Source organism: Letharia columbiana (assembly GCF_014066305.1).
Source record: "Letharia columbiana isolate WasteWater2 chromosome Unknown xfSc0000006_s0, whole genome shotgun sequence".
NCBI lineage: Eukaryota > Fungi > Ascomycota > Lecanoromycetes > Lecanorales > Parmeliaceae > Letharia > Letharia columbiana.
This window is the reverse complement of record NW_023501150.1, coordinates 76,973-99,000: the sequence shown is the minus strand read 5'-3', so window position 1 is coordinate 99,000 and position 22,028 is coordinate 76,973. Positions and strand designations below refer to the sequence as shown.

The window sequence follows — 22,028 nt, the reverse complement described above, 5'->3', positions numbered from 1 at the left end:
TACTTCTCATGAGGTCAATCCTTCAAACAATCTCACTCACTGTGCAAGACAAACCTTTCGAGACAACGACCTCAAAACCCTTCCGCCCCATGCAACATCTTCCACATAAGGCCCCCAACCCCGTCATCCCCCTCAAAGCAGACCTCACCATCCCCACCATGTCCATCCCATCCGACTACCTCCTCGTCGCAACCCACCTCGCGCACTCCCCCTCCCTCCTCGAAGCCTTCGTCCAAGAAAACCTCCTCCGCCTGACCAACATCTCCATCCCCGTAACCATAGACGACGTAACGCGCAACCTTCCCACCTCCCCAGCGACGACCGTCCCCAAAGACGTCGTCGCCATCCTGATCCGGCAGCGCGCACTTCCAGCCACGATCGGCGTGAACGGGGTGGAGGCCGGGTACGTCGTGACGGAGACCGCGAGCAGCACGCCCGAGGTGTTTTGGGTGCTGTTTGTGAATTTCGGGCCGGGGCGTGCGTGTACGGTGGAGGGGACGGTGGAGGTGCGGTATTTTTACCCAAGGAATGCGGACGCCCGGGCGATGTTCTTGGCGACGTACTATGACGATTCGTGAAGTTGTGGAAGCTTTCGGAGGGGACGGTTGAGATGTCGATTTGCTTGATGTCCCGTGGCGGAATGTAGAAACGCTGTAAAATGGAGCAGTTATTAACATAAGAATCTCCCCAAGTGGTGGATTCTCTTTCCGAACAAGGCTCCAGCTCCTTCTCATTTGTGGCCAGACTTTCGAGGGTGTAGATCCTCATACAAGGGTACTTACCCCCAACATTTTCGCAAGAAAATCGACCGCCCAGAGTTTGACTTCTAAGTTCTTCCAACACCGCGCCTCGGAACGCACCCTCACAGTCATCAGAAGCTCCAGCCTGCATTCTAACCAACAATACTAGGCCATCGCCTTCCGTGTCATCGAGACAGCGAACGACTCCCAACGGCTCGAGAACTAAGTGCTCGTCATAGTGAACAACTCCCCGGATTCCCCCCACCCCCCTTCCCCCCGGCACCCGAAGGCCCACAAGCTAAACATCGACAAGACATTCATCGACACCACCTTGGGTTTTGAATGTTTTGAACAACAATCTTAATGCCAAATACATCCACGCCCACGACGTCGTGATGACCAATTCCGAGGTCAGTTCTAGCAATAGCGTAGTAGTGACATTATACGGAGCGAGTTCCATGGGGGTCAAAATTGTTTCTCTGATCGACCCCGACGACCGATACATTATCATCAAAGTTGCTGAATTAGAAAGCGTGGCAGATAAGAGGTCCTGCGGTACGATACTTTCGTCCTCGCGAATGGATTATGATACACGTCGATTGACTGCGTCGGAACGATCTAACCCGAAACGCTGTCTGAACCCTAGTGAATTTGTCCCCTGAGCTGAAGATGCATGCATGCATCCTTGCGTCTGGGTGTGTATCTAAGACTCTCTGTCACTCTCTCCACGTTCTCATGAAGGATCTACGCAGCTTGTCGTAGGTATCCTCTTCGACCCACAGTTCTCCAATTCCGATCTCTCACCTCGAAATTGCTAATTCGTGTGGTGGCCTCGGATTATACAAAATAAAACCCTCACCAGCTGGCTTACCATCGTAATCGATCGTAAAGGACAATCCCTCCCACCTTTTATCCCTCAACGTAGCATACCCCAAGGTGCCGTACTCCCAAACCGTGAACAAAGCCCGTATGAGTATGCCCCAGGTAAAACTCGTGCATGAGATATCCCTAAGTACGTTGATTGGCGTGTGACGGTCCTCGCTGTAGGCAATGATTGCAGCGTCTGTTTCGTCACGACCGTGTACCGCCGCAGTGGCCAGGGCATCCAGGTAGGCGGTAAAGATCTGACTAGACGAGGTTTTTACGCCGTCAAATTCGTAGTAGATCTTCAACTTCGTGTCGTCAGGGTCGAACGCTGTGCCGTGGTCTACTGTCAAAATACTACTCGGTGACAGTTGCAGATCGGATTTTTGACTTGAAGCGGCGATCGAGGTGTAGTTCAAAGGATTATCGCCATTCAAAAGAAGCGTGCTATTGGTCGGGTACCCGGACAGCCCGGGCAACTTTGTTTCGTATCTTCTCGTATCGTAGGTAAAGAACCCAAGCGGTCGACCCTGCAGTACCATATCCGCTTGAAGCCTAGCGTGCTTGCTTCGGCCTATTTAGAGACCTGTTTGATAGAGACCCCAAATGAGGTACTTTATCTAAAGCGGGGGCAGTAGATTGTCTACTACAATCTGTGTGGTAAAGCGCCGCCCAGCAAAAACCGTCACAGGGAAAGTTCGGAGCTCACTGTTCCAACCCAGCACAGCCAAATCCGCCATGAGGTCGATCGTGTTGCTGTATACCTGCTCCAATTTTAATCTCACCTTCTCATTCCACGAGTACCTCATTTCAAAGTCTGCGGGCGGCGGTGGTGGTGCTGTAAGTCCCGTGGCACTGGGATTTCTATGGTAAGCTTATTTGGCTGGTCGATGTGAGTCATGCTCTGGGCTTACTTCTGAAGAGACAACAAATCTAAAAATGTATCATTCACAACTACAGTGTCTGGACAAGTATCGTTCGGAGGTAATTGAATCGCGGCGGTGATCGACAGGGCAGAAACCAGGGCCGGGTTGCAAAAGGAAAGCAATAACAACAACAACTTGAGTCTCACTATGTCCTAGGTCAAACAGCCAGCACGTTCCGAGTAAAACAGATGAGAACAGATGGCAATTGAGGTCCTGGAGATGAGAAGGTGGCGTCGCTACCTGTAATGTTTTTGTTTCAAAAGCGGATATCGCCTCAGGGGACTCTGGCGTCTAGCGACCCGCCGCGAAAGATGAAACCCCTGCCGGCGCATTGAAGGGAAGAAGAGCTTCTACGGGAATGCGTCGAGCACGGTGCTGAATGTTGTGTCTGTAACGGTCTACTCCAAACACGAAGTCCTCGTTCTCGAATTTCATGGATATGGCAAGGCTCAAACCTGATCACTTGGGTCCACCAGCATCATCCCTCGAGCTCAGCACCAATGCCGGCATAGACGGGCTGTCGCTCTCCCATATTTTCGTCGTTGGCTTGGACATGATTCTGGGTGGACGACAATGCCAACGGCAATGCTGCTCTTATTCACATTCAAGTGATTCAAATAGTGTGTGGGCGGACTGGTGTGATCGTGGACTTCACTACTTGTAGTCATCCAGGTATGGAGACAACGGAAAGGAGATCAAATACTGAAGCAAGGCATTGTCTTGCGAGGGTAAGTCTTGCATTTTGTCTGTGGCAAATTTACAGCTTGTGACTATGATACTGGTGGTAGCAGCTAGCCGCTTTGCCACTACGGTAGATAATCCTGCCAAGGCGCTATTCCCGTTTGAGGTTTCAAACCTTGCCACCGTGGGTTTACGCATTTCTTTAGCAAAGACGCTCATACAGAATCAATTCACTGATTACCCATAGGTCCAATGCCAAAACTGTCATCCTTTACTAACAACCTTCCCGCTGTCGTTTGCTTGTTGCTATCTGCTTGACGCTACATTTACTTGTACCTTGTATGATGTTTTGGAAAAGCTGAGGCTCAGCCACGACTCGTCTGGGAGCTGTGTCCTATACGCTCCGCTGCTGCAATCTGAGCACCAAGGGCGTGGTGGCAGTTCTCCGACCTTGTGAAGTCTGACAAAGTTCTCACAGACGACCGACTTTACTATCGCCTTCGCCCAACCAACCAACATAAGCAAGAATTTGCGGGTGTTATCCTTCGGACAGAGACATCATGTCATGGATGGATAGCTGGTCTCGACCTACAAAGGTACGCTTCTCAGTTGAACACAGACAGGCCCACAAATGACGCCAAATTGTACTCAAACTATTACAGCACGCCGCTACGCCTCCACCACTCTATCTGACACCTGGAGGCGAGGCAATTCCGTATTGTCATACTTGTGGCCGCATCATCAGTGAGTACTGCAGGAATCCATTTGTGACTCTTTATCCTCGTTCTCGCTTCCATCTTGTGCCCACTCTGCTTGAGAATCTACGCGAATTTTCATACGCATAGGACGAGCTCCATGTCTCCGGATTCTAACATACCACAACGCTGAGGGGACCGTCAAACCCATGTAGACATCTTGTGATAGATTCAGACTGTTCAAGTTCCTCCGTTTCGCTTTCCCTCTTTCCATAGGCGATGAAAAGCATGCTTCCTTTGCTCTACCATGCGATTTACGTTTCCTAGGAACCTTTTTTCCCCTAATGTAGTTCCCCATTGTCATGCAGCATGTACTCACTCTACATTCAAAGGCACCCGGAAGTCACAGACTACCAAAGCCGCCTCAACTACCGTCAAATACTGCTCCGATCGATGCCGTCATAATAAACCAAGCCAAGCGCCTAGCAGCACCGACCGTCGCATTCAAGACACATTCATCGCTTTACTCGACGGTAAAGACCTCTCGCTGTTTCTGTCGCAGGACTCTAACACTGTAGTATCACCCAATCCATCTGTCCTCAAGGGTACCAAAGGCGTCTCGAAGAAAGTCAAAGGCGAAACGCGTGTCACGGTATCCTGTGCTGAAATCGAGGCGCTTGTTTTTGGCGTAAGACACGACCCCGAAAAAGCATATGGGAGGAAGAAGAACAGAGCTCGGCGAGGTGCTCCCGAACCGAAGGAGTGGAAACCCGTTGATATGGAAGACAAAGATGATGATGCTGAAAGTGAGTATTCGAATTGACCTACCAATAGAGCCTCTCCATATAATCCTCCATATAACATCCACGCGCTAATACGTCTGCTATAGATCCCCTCACCGTCAACCCCGTCGATGCTACAAATTCGTCCTACTCCTCTGAAACCGAGTCTGACATCTCTGCCACTGGCCAGGTCGACATGATAAGCCTTCGAGTCCGACCCCCTCAATCGAAATCTGAAGTGAACGGCAGCATAGGCGGCGAGAAAGGCTGGGCGGAGAAGATTACCGAAACCCCGGAAATGCTAGAGAAGAGGCTAGAAGGGCAGAAGCGGGCGGAGGAGAGGGAATTGGTAAGGTGTGCGGCGAGGAGACTGTGTGCTTTCGGGGTTGTGGTTGATGATTTGGTTGGAGGTGAGGATGCGAAAGATAGTGGAGTGAAGGGGAAAGGCAAGGCCAAGGGCAAGGGCAAGGGCCACGGCAAGGGAAAGGAGAGCGTTGATTTACTCAGAGAAGATGGTGATGATAGAGGAGGCAGGCAAGAGTCCAGGAAGAAGTGCGAGGCTGTTATGAGCGGGAATGTGGTCGAGGCAAGTTATGCGAAAGGGGAGTGGGGGATTCGGTGGAGGGAGTAGACGTTATAACATGAACTACATCGAGTCAACAGACACCCACGTAGTGTTTCTTTCTAGCCTGGCTGGAGTATTCGACATCACGTTGATCCTCGAATGAAACCTTCTGACACTTCGACGTGAATGCTGGCCCGATGTCGAAACCCCTTCAGCGTCACTTGGCCCTGTGTGCACAATCACCTGCTTTGACAAGATGCCGAGGAATGCATGGGTCAAGGCCAGCCATACCATCCATTGCACATGAAAAAGCACAGGCGATGATTGGAAACCGGTGTCGATATTTTGGATTTACTCATTCGACAAGAAGACCAAAGCTCACCCTGCTGCGAATATCAGATAAAAGCAGCCCGTTTGAACGTGGCTCGCCACAATACAAATTGGAAAAGCGTATCTACCAGCGGCGCTAAAGATGCACGTGATTCTTTGCGCCCACATAGCCGCCCAACAACATTCGTCAATTCTGTAACCTTCCCTAATCTTGGCATCGTATTTCGAGCACCCCGGTAATGCGAAGAATCCCCATTCTTTACCACTTTTCAGGGGATTAGTATAGTCATGAAAGTCAGCTCTTTTCGTGTCCATGCCCCAAATTGAAAATTGACAATGAATCAAGAGATTCTTAGCCTTTCCGACCATCGCTGTCTCTAACAGCTTATCTGGCCGACACTTCTCTCCGATCCTTAAAGTATCCCGTATACTGGACCTCCAATCTCGTCGACGAGTTCTCAATTTACGCAGCCCTCATCATGTCTCCTACCATACGGCAGAGACTGTCGAATCAGTGCGACGCCAATACCCGAGAGCACGTTCCATCCCACAACCCACCTAAGAAGCCCAAAGTCGATCGCTCTCTACTCACATGGGACGATCTCCCCTCATGGTCTCAGGACAACGAATACATCCAAACTGGCTTCCGGCCAACCTCGAACTCATACATCGAGTCCTTCTTCAGCTGCATGTAGGTGCATAATGAGACCGGCAACGTCTATAGCCATCTCCTGGCTACCTTGTGGATGATCGGCCTTCCTATCTTCTACTACCCGTATGCCAAACGCCATTATTCAGATGCGAACACTGACGACTGGATCGTCTTTGGCCTCTTCTTTCTCGGCGGAGCTCTTTGTTTCGGCCTGTCGACCGGGTATCATATCCTATCAAACCATTCTCATGCAGTCCACGATGTTTACCATCGCTTGGACCTTCTTGGCATTAGCGCCGTGACCGCAGGCTGCTTCCCGCCAGGAATGTGGTACACCTTCCCGTGCTCGGCGAGGAGTACGAAGATGTTCTGGATCAGCGTATGTAGAAATCCCGCCTTGACTTCGAGGCATTATCCGAGACCTACCACTGATTAGGCCTTTTAGCTTGATCTCGTGGCACAGATACTTGCAGCAGTCTTCGTGCTCTTCGTACGCCGTGTCCGCCAGCCGGCATGGCGCCCTTTACGTGGCTTTCTATTCACATTCATGGCTTCGTCGGCTTTCTACCCCATTATATACGCATGCTTCGTGCATGGATATAACCAGATGGACGTCGAGGCTGGAGCGACTCGATACGCTATCACAATACTTGTGTATTTGAGTGCCGTCACGATTTACGGGGTAAGTTACTTGAAAGACGAGGTCTCTGCTCAAGGGCACAAAGCTAAAGTCCGCGGCAGACTAGAATACCAGAAGCGTGGCGACCAGGATGGTTCGACTTGTGGGGCCAATCGCACCAGATTTTCCACGTGCTCATGGCTGTCGGCCTCACAGTGCATTTTTTGGCATTCGCAAAAGCCTTCGATTATGCGCACAGGGTGAAGCAATGCTAGAGAAGACTGCCAATGGGACGTGAATTAAACCGTCCATTTCGTTTCTCATTATTCTGGACGGGGTTTGCGGCTTACGAGTGTTCTGAGTATCCTTTACCGTCCTTTTGTGACTACATAACCTCATCACCTGACTGACATTCAGCTACCGAGATCATCAACAGTCAATCTCATGAAACTCTACATCACATGCTCTTTTTATCAACAAATCAACCCCTCTCAGCCAATCTCTTGGATCTCCATCATGCACAAAAGCATTACTTTCGCGCCGTAGCAAGGGTTGCCGGAACACGAAGCTCAACGGATCCATCTTCCTTCCCACACTCCTCCTTAATCATGCTCTCAAAGATCGGCCTAGCCTCATCCACCTTACCGCCGAGCGCCTTGAACGAGTCGAGCACCTTCACGTTCCCCGGGTTGCCTCCCTCGAAAAAGTACTCCGACAACGCTTCGACACTGGCCCATCGCCAAGCCACATTTTCCACCCAGACGTCCACGTCCCCGAACCCCGCTTTCTCAAGTCCCGCTTTGACATTCTCAGCAAGCGTCCATTCAGCGGGCATGACCATGGGAGGCTCGTAGTCCGAAATGAACCTTCGGCACGCCTTCTCCCACGGCGAGGAAAGGGGACCGAAGCGCGGATCGGCCCACACAGCCAGACCGAGCACGCCGCCTTGTTTCGTGACGCGGTGCATCTCGGCGACGATCTTGTCGGGTTCTGGAGCCAGGCAGACCATGAAGGTGGAAAAGGTGTGCGTGAAGCTGCCGTCTTTGATGCCTTGGAGGTTCCGGCCATCGACGACTCGTGCGGTGACGTCTTCCAGTTTCTGAGCTTCAACTCGGCGCTTCAGGACGTCAACCATGCCCTCCGAGGCATCGGTGGCGAGGAGCGGGATATTTGGACTCTGCTGTTTCAGGACGGTGGTCAGAACGCCGGTGCCGCAGCCGTTGTCGAAGGCCGTGGCGTTAGGGGAATTGAGGGGGAGGATTGCGGAGACGCGATTTAGAAGTGATTGAGAGGGCGGGGTGGTGAGGCGTTCGACTTGCACGTAGACGGGGGCTACGGCGCCCCAGTCCTCGTTGTCGGTTGCTGACATCGAGGGTTTCCTGAGGGACGCTTTGGTTACTGGCTTCGTGCTCTGAAAACCGGTCTAGAAGCCTTGGTGCTGGTGGTGCCGAGAAGATTCAAAGGAGGAAAACTGGAGGTGCGTTATAAGGTAGGAAAGACTGGAGGTCGCGCAAGTGATGATGAAATCCCCGAGCACGCCCGGAGACAAGAATGGGCTAGCGCTTTTTCACTTTGAAGACCACGAATTGCCTGCATGATATCCCCGATTGAGAGAAAATAAACGTGGGAGATCTCTGCATCGAAAGGGGACAGCGTGACCAATCGCAGATGCGCCAGGAAAAATTTAACGCAGTCGGCTTGCATAAGCTCGACATTAGTACTGACCTGATTCGGTCAATAGGCGTGAGTGACGCACAAACCGCGGGGTAAAATTCATCGGACGAGATCTAACTCAGTATGTCTCTTTTGCTCGAAGGAGAAGGTATATCGCGCCGCGTGCCGGAATGGGTAAGACTACAATATATAATCGTAGATGCAAAGCCACAAGGAAACCTACATCCGCTACCCCATAAGGTTGTGAGTTTTGAACTCAGACAGTAGACAGCGCCCTCCTTGCCCGCCAGAAATCTAAGTGATTCAATTCTTAGCTTGCAAGACAGTGGAAAGACGACACGCACCACGACGTACGAGTGGAAATACATCCCCTTCCTCTCCCTCTCCCTCCCATTCTTCATCACCCTCCAACTCGCATCCTCGCCATCCCACGCACGCTCCCCGACCTCGCCTACTGCCGCTGCGCGCATTCCCGTGCGGAAAGGACCCGCGTCACCGGCGGCGCGCGACCTCGACCGGAGCTACGATTGATTCTCTAGAGACGGAGATAAGTACGACGAACGGGAACTTCTTCGACGGCAGACGGCCGTGGCGGACGACGACGACGACGACGGTGCATGCTCTGGACCGGTTCAGGTTGCGGGGGGAAGATGATGGACGGCGCGTACGCCGCGAGTCTCATGCATGGGACGAGCGGGTGAGGATTTGCAAGAGGAATCGATGGGCAAGACGGTGAGGGCGCGGAAAGGCCGTCTGGGGTATGGAAGGCAGCTGGGGAATCTGATAGGGGAAGAAGGATGTGGCTGGCAGGGAGAAGTGGAAAGTCCTGGGGTGAGTTGGATGAGGAGGAAGGCGTGGGTGCGTGTCAGTGGGCCGAAAGGGCATGGGCGGAGATTGAGGTTCGAGGTCGAGGAGAGGGTGGAATGGTTGTAGTCATGTGGCATCTGCTAGCCTATGGCGGGAATGGACCGTGGGGCTTTCTGCCGGGATATGTTCGATTCAGGCATTGAGACACGAAATGCATGCTTTTCAGGAGTCGAAAAATCGCATGGTTGATGCTTTGAGATCAAATATATTTGACGGACTACGTATTGTCCGATCAGTAGGGGCCGATAATTTGCGGATCCGGACCTCACAGTCCACCATAGTGACCGCGCTTGCTATCAGTTCGTGAAAAGAACACGCTGATTGCTGAGTTGCTTCAGCGAGTTCGGAAGCCGCTCACCGAGCGGAAACTTGGACCTTGAGCTTGCGGAATGTGACAATGGGGATGATGTTGAAATGTTTCGCATCAGAAGCACAACATGATGCAAAGGGAAATTCGGAGCAACACAATATCTCGAAGGATCCAATGTTCACACCTTCCAGTCCCACGGTAAAGCTTCACTGAAACTTACATATTCCCTTACAATGCCTCGTTATACCTTGCTTGTTCCTTCTCACGTATTTCCGTTCCCTAGCGCAAGAACCCATTATCACCAAGAAAAACATGTTCAGGAATCATTGCGTCATCTCTCCGGCGGCCATCGCACCGCTTAAACCCTCGAGTCCGGCGGACTTGCAGCATCAGACGCCCCATCATAGCGCGCTTGGCTTACTCTGGAGTCCCCACTCGAGTTCAGAGAATTTGCCAAGGAGGAGGGCAGCGTGCTCTCTAGGGTGTTGAGGGTCAATATCTTCCGGCAGGCCTTGTCATCGTCCAGCTCAGGGGTGTCGGCCGCTTTGTCGGATCTGAAAAACCTGAGGTGGGAAGGACGTGAGTGGTCGAAGAGGGGTTTGAGAGTCGGGATGCAAGCGGCTATGATGCCAACGTTTACTTCCAGGCTTCGAAACAGTCAATTGCGGTTAGCGGTGACCGATAGGAAATGGTGAGACGGTAGGAGGACAAGCTAGGTAGAGTCCGAGTCTACTTACATAGCCCAGATAGCTTTTTGAGCGGGACCGCTTTGAAGGTATTCGTCTGTCGGTTTGAGAAAGGGTTGTTCCTTGTCCAGGAGGGTGCGGACAAGGGCACATATTCCGGTGCTAACATTTGGCGTATCGGTCAGCAGCAAATTATGCTTGGGCCGCGAAGACGAACGTACAAGTAGCCCATTCCCATCAAGGCGCATATCCCCACCTTGACCCGGACCCTCATCTGTAGATTCCACATGAACACGATTGGTAAAGTCGCCAGTATCCAGTCGCAGAGCACTGACGTCACTAATATAGTCTTAGCAAGCGACTCGAATGTAAAAGCGATTCAGGCGCATCGATAGTTACCTCCGTACGCATAACTCGTGCGGCTCAGGATGAGAGGTGACCAGCAAGTCCCTGGTGACAGCGGATCCCATTGTTTCCGAATCGGTTGACAATGGGCAAGGAGGATGATGTGTGTGGGTATCACCACGGCCGTAGCAAACGCCATCACAGCGTAAAGACCCCATCTCCATGCTCTGATCGATCGAAAGATCCGTAGTAAGAAAAGACAGACGGAAAGTCTAGTACATAGACCGGAAAATATTCCGACTGGCAACGACAGAGCAAGCAATTTTTGGGCAAGAGTGAAATTGCTAATGGCTGCGACTGTTTGACCATGGGAGCGATCGGAGAAGTATTGCTGAATGTAGTGAACGGAAAGGCTGGTCATCGCACAGACGACAAGAGCGATGACCTAAATGTGGTCAGTACAGCAGAAGCCTTGTGCTAATCAGGATCATTTACCAGACCAATCACGATGAACATGTCATCTAGACCAATTTTTTTGATAATGATAGACCTTATATAGATCCGTGTCAGGACTAAAAGAGTCCCAATGGCAACGCTGGTCGATTGAGTGGCAAGCCAGACAGAGTCTACCATACGATCTGCGCCCGCTGAAGACGAAGACGTAGCGTTGCTAGATGGTGCCATGAGGTTTCGATAAGATAAGACAATATGACGGACGTCTGCGGCTCTCTAAATTTCGCAAGAGTGCCGTTGCATCACACAACCAAGTGGTAAGGCGACTGTAGGGAATAAGTCTTTCTTTTGTATCTGAGACGGAAAACATTGACGGCATCTTATAGAGTTGCCGAGAAACGGCAGCAACGGCGTAGCTTACATGGTTAATATTCGTGTGCAAGATTTTACCTGTAGAATTCTTAGCATCGAGAAAAGGGCACACACACCACCCCCCATCAATTTATGTATTATCAAACCCTTATCGAGGAACTTTCACGTAGTCTGATGACAAGGTTCCATGTCAGGAATGTGATCGAGCATCTAGAGATAGCTGGTATTTAAACGCCCTCTAAGATCTTCAAATGTAGGGTAAATTGTAGAGCAGGTAGAATTGAGTATTCTTACCTTAGACTAGGAGATGGTGGGCCTATAAGGGGTGTTTCCAAGGTACCCTTTCATAGGTGTGCGCGATGTTCTCAATGCCGAGACTTTGACCAGGGTTCGGGGTCCACTTCTGACATAATAAGGGTCGGGAAGCTTTTTCTGTACCGTAATTTAGCTATATCAGGCATACATAGCTCGCAGATGAATTAATGAAACACTGAACTAGCGTCACTTCAACGTTTACACAACAGAAAGTAGTTTCACTGCTGTGGTCCTAGTAGTGGTGCATGATGCCACCGAATGGCCAGTCGAATGGGGGAAAAGAATCGTACAACTGGACTGCGTGCAATCTTCATTGTGACGGTGGACAGGTCTGAAGGGAGATCTTGGGGCTGGCGCAAAAGAACCAGACGTGGCCATGCGCATGAAATGGTTGCATTGTGTCATCATGGCTGCAGGATGACTGCATTAGGACTGGAGTCTAAGGACTCCTTCGCCGTAGAAGGCTGAAGCCGAGGATCATTTGGCCAGCGCCAAGCTCTGAGAGGAGAGCGAGAGGAGAAAAGAAGACCGTGGTCATACTTATAGGAACATTTCTGGTGACTAACGAAGCCATGAATCAACATAACCATGGATCAACAAATCTATGAATCCACACCTCTCATAATCACCGCAAGTCACATTCGAAGCTCGGAGGTGTAGAAGAGTCTTCAATAAAAGATGGGCCAGGCTGAAACGGATCAGGCTGAGATGGACCAGGCCAAGCTGTGCCCGGGAGTTGCTAACTTAGTGAAAAGGTGTGATAGGCTGATGGCCGTTCTAGCAAGTAACATGGTTAATGATCCTGCGACGCTCATTGGAAAAAGATTAGACGAGAATCTTGGCGCTTTGATTGTATGTTGTAGAGTACATGTGGTAAGGTACTTGTACAGCAGGAAAGAGGCTGAGAAGAGTCTTGGCGCCAAGGAGATTCGTTTCCTCGGTACACCTTCCTTTTTAGATATCCATGTGTACTGAAAAACAGTCGCAGATCGCGGTCACCTCGGTCGAGGGAATGCTGAGCTTGCAAGAGATTTCTTTTCTCAGCGGAAACAGAATCATGACCATGAATCATATTGAGTCACAGAGGCAAGAGAACATCAAGCGTAACCGAGAACAACTGACGCAACTCGGCATTTACCTCACTCCATCAGCCAGCTCTCCTCCTCTTGCCAAGGGACCACCAGCAAAAAAGCGAAAGCTTGACCATCCACTCCCGCCCTCGCGATCCTCCGCACGCATAGCCTCAACGCCCGCCAAACCCTCCTACGTCTCAGAAAATGAAGCCGAAGATTGGAGACACTCCCGCAAGAAAGGCTCGCGGGTAGGCCCAAAGAAAGTGAAGGAGCCCGTGATCAAACAAGAAGCAGTGGCCATAGCACCAATACCAGCGAAGGACATAGAGAGCATACGCGCCGGCTGGATAACGTGGGAGTCCAATGCATCTCCTCCAATCCGAGATGACGATTCCACTTTTCACTTCCAAGATCAATCGTCTTTCACGCCTAATAAGTCGCCGGAAGAGCTGATACGAGAAGGCTGTTTCGGAGGCTCCTACTTTCGGCCCCTATACTCGCGAAGACTCGGCATCACAGTTACCGATGACTATAGACAGCTGCCGTCCACATGGTATGCCGGCCTCGACGTTTCCCAATTTCTCACCTCCCCTACCTATGATACGGAGATCAATAAGTATAAAGTCTCCTCCGGCCAAAGCATAGAAGAGTGGGAAGCTGCCGGGTGGATCAATCATACATATGATGTAAGAGGATGGTTTCAATGGTACTGCCGCTTCTACATGGGACGGCGGTGTGAAGACGATGAGAGGCAGATCAGTCGATGGAGGAAATGTGTAGGGGAAACCGGGAGGTGGAGAAGAATGCTGTTGAAGAAATATGTGAGCATGGGTATCAAGGAAGTCTTTGATGATGGAGAAGACGAGGAAGGGCGAGATGTCAGTCCGGTTATGCATCAGACTTGTCATCATTGGGCGTATGAAGTTAGGCAGGGGGACTTGGAGAGATTTTGGAACGCGGGAAAATAAGCAGCCTTGGAGCTCGTGTCCTTTTTGGAATGGGCCATCTCTCCCCGACGAAGTATGCTTGCTGTCAGGCGCCGACTTGGGTCCCACTCTGACAATCATTCATCCCATGTTGATGTGGCCTGGAGCCTACAAGAGAAACAACCTTCCCCACTCCGAGTACTTGCCCTTTTTCGACACGAATATCAGACCAAAATTATCAATCTGAACAGTGCGTCGGTGCAATTCTAATGGGAGGTGAAACTCTATGAAGGCGAACCGGAGATCGACAGCGGCATTTTTCCTTTCCCGAAGCCAAGCGAGAAGCCTTCGCTCTTTTGCCTTGGGCAAACCCCCTTGTCTTTCAACCCACACCAAGTCGATACTACGGATTGTGAGGCTCATAGCTCGCACGGTGACATTGAACACAGGGGGTAAGGGCTTTGGTTCAGTGACTGGGATATTGTTTCTACCTGCACTCATTACTCGGCCTTGGTGATACGTTGCCAATGCTGCCTGGCGCATCTCCAATGTTGAGTTCTCCATCAGCGAATTGTCTATCTTCCAGAACGAGACGGATGGTGCGGTTGGGAAATTGATCCCCGTCACCCCAGGCTGTACAATGGCTACTCTGGGGGTTGGCTGAATTTTCTCGCTCTTAACATTCGCCTTATCCCCCAGCACGATGTCAATTCTGGCCATCACGGTACGGAAGATGAACCTTAGGTGTTCAACGTGTTCACTCGTCATGTCCGCGAGCTTCGCCTTCCAGGGTTCCTTGTTTGCCAAATCGTACATCTCGCCCTCCTCAGCAACCACAACAGCTTGCATCGCCTTGACCAAAGATCTTTTGCGTTCGTATAGCCACAACAAGAGTGGCTGAGTCGGATGCTCGTTGGGCGATTCGATCGCTTTTTCAAGCTCGTCTTGACGATTCATCGCAAATTGCAGAGCATGAATAGCATCCGGGTCATTCTTGTCGCCACTGATCATCGGTGCTTGCTGGTGGTTGACTTTCTGGTAGAAACGTATGCATGATTCCGTAACGCGACCTACTTTTCCTTTGAAATCCTGCGATAGCTCCGATATGAGGGTAGAATTGGGTTTCCAGTAATTTGGACCTAGCAGATCTTCCGGCCACTCCAACCGCTCGAGGTGCTCATAGCCTTTCTTGGTATTCGGTGGCGGTGGCATTGCGATAACTTCGAGGGTATGGAATCAGAATTAGTTGATCACATGGAGTCACGGTTTCACGTTGGCAAGTTGTGGCTAATATACTCACGGATAGTTTTTCAAGTTTGAACAAACACACCTTCTGCTGGCGTTACATTTCTTGGCATGTCATCAAACATGACAGCACATAGGTCGAATCAAAATACCCTCCTGATTTTCGAGGCGAAAGTTTTTTCCCTACCTGTCTTCAATCTACTGAATAGGAACAAATCTTTAGACCAGAAACCGTCTCTTTTGCTAGGAATTCGGAAAGTGCAGCATCCGACTCTCCGACACGTCATCCATACATGCAAGGGGCTCAAAATCTGCAGAAAAGTACTCGGTTGCCTGACGCTTATGGGAATTGCTGCCTGCCTGTGCTCTCGCTTGCTCATCAACTTAAATGCACCTGACTTCGCGCTTTCTTCGCGTTTTCCACATCTATTCAATCAAAAACCCGCTTAGTAATAATGGCTGACGGTCAGAGCAACCATGGAGTGCAAGAGGGCAACACCGCGCTGCTACAAAAACTCGCGTCTGCGGTTAACGGGCATGCTGCCACTGCTACTTTTGCTTGCGGCGGATCCGTACCTATCTCAGACCTAAGTACGGGCAACCTTGGGACTGGCGCGCAGAACTTGTTTCCATCTGTCACCATACGATGGGACTCGGAGGATCACTATATCAAGCAATCAAAGATTTCCTTTCCTCTTCCACATCAACACGATGGCTCATCCCGAATGCTCAACGGCCTCCTTTCTAGTTGCAAGCGTGCGACATTCGGCGTTGGTGGCCACGATGTCCTGGACGAGAAATACCGAAAGGCTGTGAAGCTAGACACATCGCAATTCTCCACTGATTTCCACCCGCACGATTGCGGTATCTTGGACTCCATCCAGCAGATACTTCTTCCGAGCACCATCAGAGGCGGACAAGCTGTCGGCATTGGTCCGCAAGGCGTTCGGGGGGAGCTCTATAAACTCAATGTATGTACATCAAAACAAGACTACTGTCAAGTCGCAAACGGGACTAATTGAAAGCCCCAGATCTATTCTGCACCCTCTGGTAAATTCCTGTCCCATGTGGATACCCCACGCGGAGTCATGCAATTTGGCTCACTCGTTGTATGCTTGCCTTGCCAACACGAAGGTTCGTGACTCGGATTTTCGTGACTCGATTTCCCGGCACCAGTAGCCAAGCGCTTTGGTTGCTGTCCCTATGCTGATTCTTTAATCAGGCGGTGTACTACGCGTCAAGCACCGCGGCGGAACAGTAGACTTCGCATGGGGCCACACCAGCCCACAGTCTGTCCAATGGGCAGCTTTCTACGGAGATTGCGAACACGAAGTCCTCGAGGTTACGAAAGGTCACCGTATCACCTTGACATACAACCTATACTACTCATCGATTGGAAAGCTTGCGCAACCAGTATCCCATCCTCATCATCTGCCGCTTTTTGAAATTGCGAATGGGATGCTCCTCCAGCAAAAGTTCATGAGACGAGGCGAGCTCCCCGCATCCACCGCTGAATTGATCTCACGCTGACATGATCTCCTAGGCGGCATCCTAGGATTCTTCTGCCACCATCAATACGCACACTCTCAGAGAAGCGGTCGCAAATCGATCCCCGGTGCTTTCAAAGGCGTCGACCTCGCCATATTCTCCGTATTCCACGCTCTGGGTCTCAAGGTCGGCGTTCATCCCATCATTGAGAACAGATCAGAGAACATGGGAGGCCTGTCTGCCAGGGAGCTAATGCGGGGCCGAACCGTCCCCAGGGAAGGGGATTTTGTCGAGAATTGCCTCACGAACCTCTCCGGGAAGCCAACACACCTTCGTGGCGAGGGATTCGATGAGGATGTTGAAATCTCGTATGATGCAATGGATGGCAGTGACAGTGAAGAAGAAAAAGAGGGTTTGTACTACTATAACAATCTTGAAGACAAATTCTCTAAATGCGGCCAAGCAGAATACACCACCATCGTTGGGACGAAGCTCCACGGGCCCACATTCGATAAATCCTACGAAGAGGAGTCCAAAGAGGTGAGTCCCCCCAACAACATCTCCCCCCCCCCCACAAAAACCCAATCACCATGCCCTGCGAAGCTAATCTCTTCTTTACTCACCGCAAGCCCGTCACCGCCGCATGGCCGCACCAGAAAGTACCTCAGATCGTATGGCTAAACGAACCCATGCACAAAGAATTCGCGCATGCCGGACTGGCGGTACGTACGAAGCCCCAACTAAATACAGACCATTCCCATACCCACCCATTCCCCCAGACTCCCCCCAAGAAACCGCCGACGATAACAACGCTAATTCACTTCCTTTTCGCCACAACCACAGTACGGCAACGAAGCGACCCTGAACTACCGCTTCTCCGCCGCCGCGATCCTCGTCGTCGTCCCGCCGAGCGAGACGCGAATCCACACAGCTGCACCACGGGCAGAACGAGTCGTCGCGTCGAGCTCGTCGCCTAGCACCGTCGTCGGCACACCAGATTCCAGCGGGAGCGTAGATCCGGGATGCACTTACGCGTCCGGCGCGATGGGGGCGCGTTGGGATGGGGAGGGGGATGGATCCGGGGGGGGTGATTGGTTGCGGGGAAATGGTTTCTAGATCGAGATGAGGACGGTTGTGGTGGAGAGCGGTTCTTGCTGTGGGGATGGATGAGTGGTGCTATGTGGAGAAGCGCTGGGATTGGCATGGGAGGGGTGGAGTGGAGTGGAGTGGGGGAAAGAGGGGTTCTGTACGAGGGGAATATGTACGCCGTGATTACGAGATGCATTTCGGTTGACTCCGGTAGATCTACCAGCTTTCAGATCCCTATAGCCGACAAAATAACTACATCAAAACACGTTCCGCCATCAACCCCTTTCTCCGACAGAACCTCCCCCCCATGCTCTCCTTCCCCAACCAAACCCAATCCCAATCTCAACCAACAAACCTAAAATCCGACCGATCATCCCCCATATCCCCCAACAACCGCATCCATACCCCCTCTCCCCCCTTCTCTCCTCTCCTCATCCTCCAGCCCCAGCCCCAGCCCCACCACAGCCGCCACGACCACCAACGCCAACGCCGACCCAACCCAACCGCAAACCCATCCTCTCCTAAAACGACCCCTCCATAGCAAGCCGGGAAGACAAGAAAGACCAGTACCAACCTCGATCGAATACCCTACGCCGATCTGCAAACTAGCAGTCTTGTATTTCCCGCGCAGGTCATTCGCCATCAAGCACCAAAGCAGCGAAACCGAGATATGGGGCCCGATTCAGCTTCGAACGAAGTCGGGAACCGCATATCGTATCGTATTGTATCGAGCGGTCATTTTACTGAACCCCGCTCTGATGCGATGAGGTGAGAATGCCGAAGAAGCTGAATAAGTAACTGGGCGGATTTGGTCGGAGGGAGGGAGGGAGGGCGGTTGGAGCGGGAGGGAGGCGGTGGTGTGGAGGGAGGAGGAGAGGGTTTAGAGGGCGAGGATGGGGCCGAAGAGGTTGATAGGGATGGGCTGTTGCGGAGGTGGCTGTGTAGATTTGGATGTTGGTATGGTCAGGAACGGAGTAGAGCGACTTGGCATGGATTGGCAGGATAGACGGGCTTATCTGAGTTAGATCTTTCGATGCGTAAGTGGGCGTTTGGCCGCCTGAGCATCAGGGATATTCATCCTGTCCTGAGTTGCGCCTTCGAAGATTCTCGCCTCGAGTAGCTTTCGTTCTCCCTCTCATCCGTTCGGAAAGGTCGCCTTAGGTGGTTAATCTGAAATAAGTGAAAAGGCAGAACAGGCCAATAGCCATACTAATAAGGATCTTGATGATGAATATCCACTTCCACCTCAATTAGCCATCCGTGCCCGCCGTCCCCGCAATCGCATAAGCCAGCAACCCACCAAAAGCGGAGGCGAAGCGGTTGAACAAATCAAGACGCTTGGTCTTTATTGTAGCTGAGAGCGCGGATAGTATGCCGCGAGGAGGAAGACAATGCCTGAGATAAGACACAGCTTGGAAGATACCTACAAAACCCTCATGGCAATCAATCCTCCATATGTCTTTACTACCCTTAACAATTTGTGAAGACACCTATGGACAAGGTTTAGCCGCAATTCCATACTGGTAGGGAGGTCGTCCTCATGCCGAGATTTCTAAGTGCCTCAAAGATGATCAAGGGGATGGAAAAGACGACGAGAGGGACTTTATTGATTGCCCGTCACGCGAAGGTCTGTTCCCAAGCCTTGGATGCGGGCATTGCCGATGTTGATGCGATCGATGAAGGCGTAGAAACAGATTAGGAAGAGAGGCGGGATGAGGTGGCGATCGCATTTTTGGGTCAATTTACGGACTCTATCGTTTTCATAGGTAGTAGCGGTATACTCGAGAGCGGACACGAAGACCTCGTCGTCCTCAAAAGTGAGTGGGGATTGACTCATGTTTGAGAGCACAGTGTAACTTTTAATTTTGACAAGTCATAGTTCAAGCTATACAACATTCACGTTTTCCAGTAGGAAAAAGAAAAACATAAGGTAAACTCAGCATTTAGGGTATGCTACCACACTAGATGTCAAGAGATGCATAGACATACAGCAAGGATTCGAGCTAGAGACGCTTTGTGACGGGGGGGAGATTAAAACGAAGGTCGAATATCTCTCCACATTTTCTTTTCGACATTCTGATGAACCATAAGAAGTAGACTTGTTTGGTCATATTCCAGTCCTCTGCCAACAGGTTGAAAAAAGGAGCCAGAGACAGTCATCCAAATTTCTACTTCTAAAGCAGGCTTCTCTGTTCGGCTCAATATTGAAGTGTTGTAAGGTGAAAGCCGCGAGACTAAACATTCAGTATGTACGGGCGAGAAAAGGGGGGGAGGGTGATGAACGAAGAAGGTGAAGACAACGTCCGAGGTTCCCTCGTTGGTCAACGGCCGCTAGCATGCTTGGAGCAGGTGGTCAATCAAATCTCCACTAGGGTCATTCTAGTCGACGACATGACCTCTCAGCAGCTTTCTTTTACGGAAACCAACCTCCAATCCCCCTGGCCAAGAGGAAACGCACGGGGCTTCCCCACAAGATTAGCAGAAGCAAGACGGTCTTTATAAACATGGCAGCATCTGCGTCTAACCTCTGCAGCATGCACTTCCATCAGACCCCGCTGCTCCCATCTGCCTCACTATGTTCTTCTCCACCACGGGAGCGAACCTTTGCGCCGCCATAGCAGGAGCGACAGTTGCTCATGCTATTCTCCTAGATGTCACCGATGATAGTACTTCTTACCCTCTTGCAACTCTTAAAGCAGCCCATTAACATCACCTCTCCTAGACTCCATCCGCAGCGCCGCCTCCACGATAGCCTATGGCATGATGACCTACTACACCGGCAACCAAACCGGAAAAGAGCCTGGCCTCCTCTCTGTTCCATACTATTGGTGGGAAGCCGGCGCGATGTGGGGGGGAATGGTAGAATACTGGCACTACACCGGCGACACCAGCTACAACGATGTGGTGTCGCAAGCTATACTGGCCCAAGCAAGCCCGACGGACGATTTCATGATGCCGGAGGAAGCGGGCCAACTTGTGAGTCGTCACCTTGCTCTCATTTGCAGGAGTTATCATTGATAGGAATAGTACTGATGGAGGATGACATTAGGGCAACGACGACCAAGTCTTCTGGGGCCTCACCGCCATGACCGCCGCCGAGCGTTCCTTCCCCCTTCCCTCTACCGCCAACGTCACCTACATCGAGCTTGCCAAAGGTGTCTTCAACGACATGGCTGGCCCGCGCTGGAACACGTCCACCTGCAACGGCGGGTTGCAATGGCAATTCAACCCCAACAACGCTGGATTCTACTACAAATCCTCCATTGCCAACGGCGGCTTTTTCCAACTCGCCGCACGTCTTGCAAGATACACGGGCAATAGCACCTACAGCGACTGGGCGGAGAAGACGTACGACTGGATGGCGAGGGTTGGGTTACTGGATGGCAACTACTACGTCTACGACGGCACAGACGACACCATAAATTGCACCGGTATTGATCACGACCAATGGTCCTACAACGCAGGAACGATGCTCCTCGGCACCGCCGTCCTCGCCAACATCGCCTCCTCTCCCAACAGCACCTCCCTCTGGGCGACACGAGCCCAAGGTCTCCTGACCGGCGCGCAGCACATTTTCTTTTCCCCCTTCCCCAACGCCACCAACGTCTTATTCGAATTCATGTGCGAAGAAGCCTCCACATGCAACAACGACCAGTTCAGCTTCAAAGCGTATCTTTCGCGCTGGATGGTCGCCGCCACGCAGATGCTGCCGAGTCTGAAGGCGCAAGTCTTGGATCTGGTAACCTCGTCGGCGCAAGCGGCGGCGCTGTCCTGCTCGGGGATGAACGCGAGTGTCTGCGGGACGAAGTGGTATGTTGGGGGTTGGGACGGCACGAAAGGGTTGGGGCAGCAAATGGCAGCGCTGGATACGATTCAAGGGCTGTTGGTTAATGGAACAGCATCTCCTTTGATCGTGCCGGGGAGCTAGAACGTCTATTTTAGCACATAGCCATCTTCTCACGTCACTATCTACCACTCCTGCTTCTCACGTCAATCATCAATAGCTGCCATATCCTATCAAGTCAACATAATCCTCCCCCGTACATACACCTCTAAACCGCACATACCACCTACGCCATCAACCCCAACCAAACCATTCGACTCAAGACCACAACCGACCCTCACCTCACCTCACCTCACCTCACCAAATCCCATCCCCCCCCCCCGCCCACCAACCTCCACGTAAGAGCTGTCCCAACCAACTACCTAACCAACCAACCAACCACCCTACCCATCCATCCATCCAAGCGCAAACCCACGAGAGATACCATACCGCTAGACACCATCAACGAATCAAGTCCACATGTCCCAGATGCCAGGAATGGATAGAG

General features: G+C 51.5%; 14 protein-coding genes across 14 annotated transcripts; 8 read left to right on the top strand and 6 right to left on the bottom strand.

Annotated features, from left to right (window-relative positions):
• Positions 1-8: 8 nt before the first annotated feature.
• HO173_012971 (uncharacterized protein) lies at positions 9-578 on the top strand (the record flags this gene model as incomplete). The annotated part of the gene is made up of 1 exon (XM_037314800.1): positions 9-578. The coding sequence occupies one exon, from the start codon at positions 9-11 to the stop codon at positions 576-578; it is 570 nt and encodes a 189-aa protein (XP_037158326.1).
• Positions 579-1,540: 962 nt separating this feature from the next.
• HO173_012970 (uncharacterized protein) lies at positions 1,541-2,146 on the bottom strand (the record flags this gene model as incomplete). Its single annotated transcript, XM_037314799.1, has 1 exon — positions 1,541-2,146. One exon carries the CDS (start codon positions 2,144-2,146, stop codon positions 1,541-1,543), a length of 606 nt encoding a protein of 201 aa, XP_037158325.1.
• A 78-nt stretch (positions 2,147-2,224) lies between these two features.
• Positions 2,225-3,271, bottom strand: HO173_012969 (uncharacterized protein; the record flags this gene model as incomplete). The annotated part of the gene is made up of 2 exons (XM_037314798.1): positions 2,225-2,459; positions 3,234-3,271. The coding sequence occupies 2 exons, from the start codon at positions 3,269-3,271 to the stop codon at positions 2,225-2,227; spliced, it is 273 nt and encodes a 90-aa protein (XP_037158324.1).
• A 500-nt stretch (positions 3,272-3,771) lies between these two features.
• On the top strand, positions 3,772-5,319 carry HO173_012968 (uncharacterized protein; the record flags this gene model as incomplete). Its single annotated transcript, XM_037314797.1, has 4 exons — positions 3,772-3,807; positions 3,874-3,955; positions 4,299-4,712; positions 4,796-5,319. 4 exons carry the CDS (start codon positions 3,772-3,774, stop codon positions 5,317-5,319), a joined length of 1,056 nt encoding a protein of 351 aa, XP_037158323.1.
• A 743-nt stretch (positions 5,320-6,062) lies between these two features.
• On the top strand, positions 6,063-6,278 carry HO173_012967 (uncharacterized protein; the record flags this gene model as incomplete). The annotated part of the gene is made up of 1 exon (XM_037314796.1): positions 6,063-6,278. One exon carries the CDS (start codon positions 6,063-6,065, stop codon positions 6,276-6,278), a length of 216 nt encoding a protein of 71 aa, XP_037158322.1.
• A 51-nt stretch (positions 6,279-6,329) lies between these two features.
• HO173_012966 (uncharacterized protein) lies at positions 6,330-7,129 on the top strand (the record flags this gene model as incomplete). The annotated part of the gene is made up of 3 exons (XM_037314795.1): positions 6,330-6,614; positions 6,681-6,917; positions 6,977-7,129. The coding sequence occupies 3 exons, from the start codon at positions 6,330-6,332 to the stop codon at positions 7,127-7,129; spliced, it is 675 nt and encodes a 224-aa protein (XP_037158321.1).
• A 254-nt stretch (positions 7,130-7,383) lies between these two features.
• HO173_012965 (uncharacterized protein) lies at positions 7,384-8,223 on the bottom strand (the record flags this gene model as incomplete). Its single annotated transcript, XM_037314794.1, has 1 exon — positions 7,384-8,223. One exon carries the CDS (start codon positions 8,221-8,223, stop codon positions 7,384-7,386), a length of 840 nt encoding a protein of 279 aa, XP_037158320.1.
• Positions 8,224-8,727: 504 nt separating this feature from the next.
• Positions 8,728-9,059, top strand: HO173_012964 (uncharacterized protein; the record flags this gene model as incomplete). The annotated part of the gene is made up of 2 exons (XM_037314793.1): positions 8,728-8,771; positions 8,843-9,059. The coding sequence occupies 2 exons, from the start codon at positions 8,728-8,730 to the stop codon at positions 9,057-9,059; spliced, it is 261 nt and encodes an 86-aa protein (XP_037158319.1).
• Positions 9,060-10,063: 1,004 nt separating this feature from the next.
• On the bottom strand, positions 10,064-11,420 carry HO173_012963 (uncharacterized protein; the record flags this gene model as incomplete). Its single annotated transcript, XM_037314792.1, has 5 exons — positions 10,064-10,352; positions 10,443-10,553; positions 10,613-10,730; positions 10,791-11,181; positions 11,232-11,420. The coding sequence occupies 5 exons, from the start codon at positions 11,418-11,420 to the stop codon at positions 10,064-10,066; spliced, it is 1,098 nt and encodes a 365-aa protein (XP_037158318.1).
• A 1,513-nt stretch (positions 11,421-12,933) lies between these two features.
• On the top strand, positions 12,934-13,917 carry HO173_012962 (uncharacterized protein; the record flags this gene model as incomplete). The annotated part of the gene is made up of 1 exon (XM_037314791.1): positions 12,934-13,917. The coding sequence occupies one exon, from the start codon at positions 12,934-12,936 to the stop codon at positions 13,915-13,917; it is 984 nt and encodes a 327-aa protein (XP_037158317.1).
• Positions 13,918-14,043: 126 nt separating this feature from the next.
• HO173_012961 (uncharacterized protein) lies at positions 14,044-15,087 on the bottom strand (the record flags this gene model as incomplete). The annotated part of the gene is made up of 1 exon (XM_037314790.1): positions 14,044-15,087. The coding sequence occupies one exon, from the start codon at positions 15,085-15,087 to the stop codon at positions 14,044-14,046; it is 1,044 nt and encodes a 347-aa protein (XP_037158316.1).
• Positions 15,088-15,575: 488 nt separating this feature from the next.
• HO173_012960 (uncharacterized protein) lies at positions 15,576-17,724 on the top strand (the record flags this gene model as incomplete). The annotated part of the gene is made up of 5 exons (XM_037314789.1): positions 15,576-16,091; positions 16,152-16,254; positions 16,664-17,148; positions 17,238-17,330; positions 17,452-17,724. 5 exons carry the CDS (start codon positions 15,576-15,578, stop codon positions 17,722-17,724), a joined length of 1,470 nt encoding a protein of 489 aa, XP_037158315.1.
• A 1,223-nt stretch (positions 17,725-18,947) lies between these two features.
• Positions 18,948-19,534, bottom strand: HO173_012959 (uncharacterized protein; the record flags this gene model as incomplete). Its single annotated transcript, XM_037314788.1, has 2 exons — positions 18,948-19,187; positions 19,319-19,534. 2 exons carry the CDS (start codon positions 19,532-19,534, stop codon positions 18,948-18,950), a joined length of 456 nt encoding a protein of 151 aa, XP_037158314.1.
• A 738-nt stretch (positions 19,535-20,272) lies between these two features.
• HO173_012958 (uncharacterized protein) lies at positions 20,273-21,625 on the top strand (the record flags this gene model as incomplete). Its single annotated transcript, XM_037314787.1, has 3 exons — positions 20,273-20,363; positions 20,420-20,673; positions 20,747-21,625. 3 exons carry the CDS (start codon positions 20,273-20,275, stop codon positions 21,623-21,625), a joined length of 1,224 nt encoding a protein of 407 aa, XP_037158313.1.
• Between the last annotated feature and the right edge of the window lie 403 nt (positions 21,626-22,028).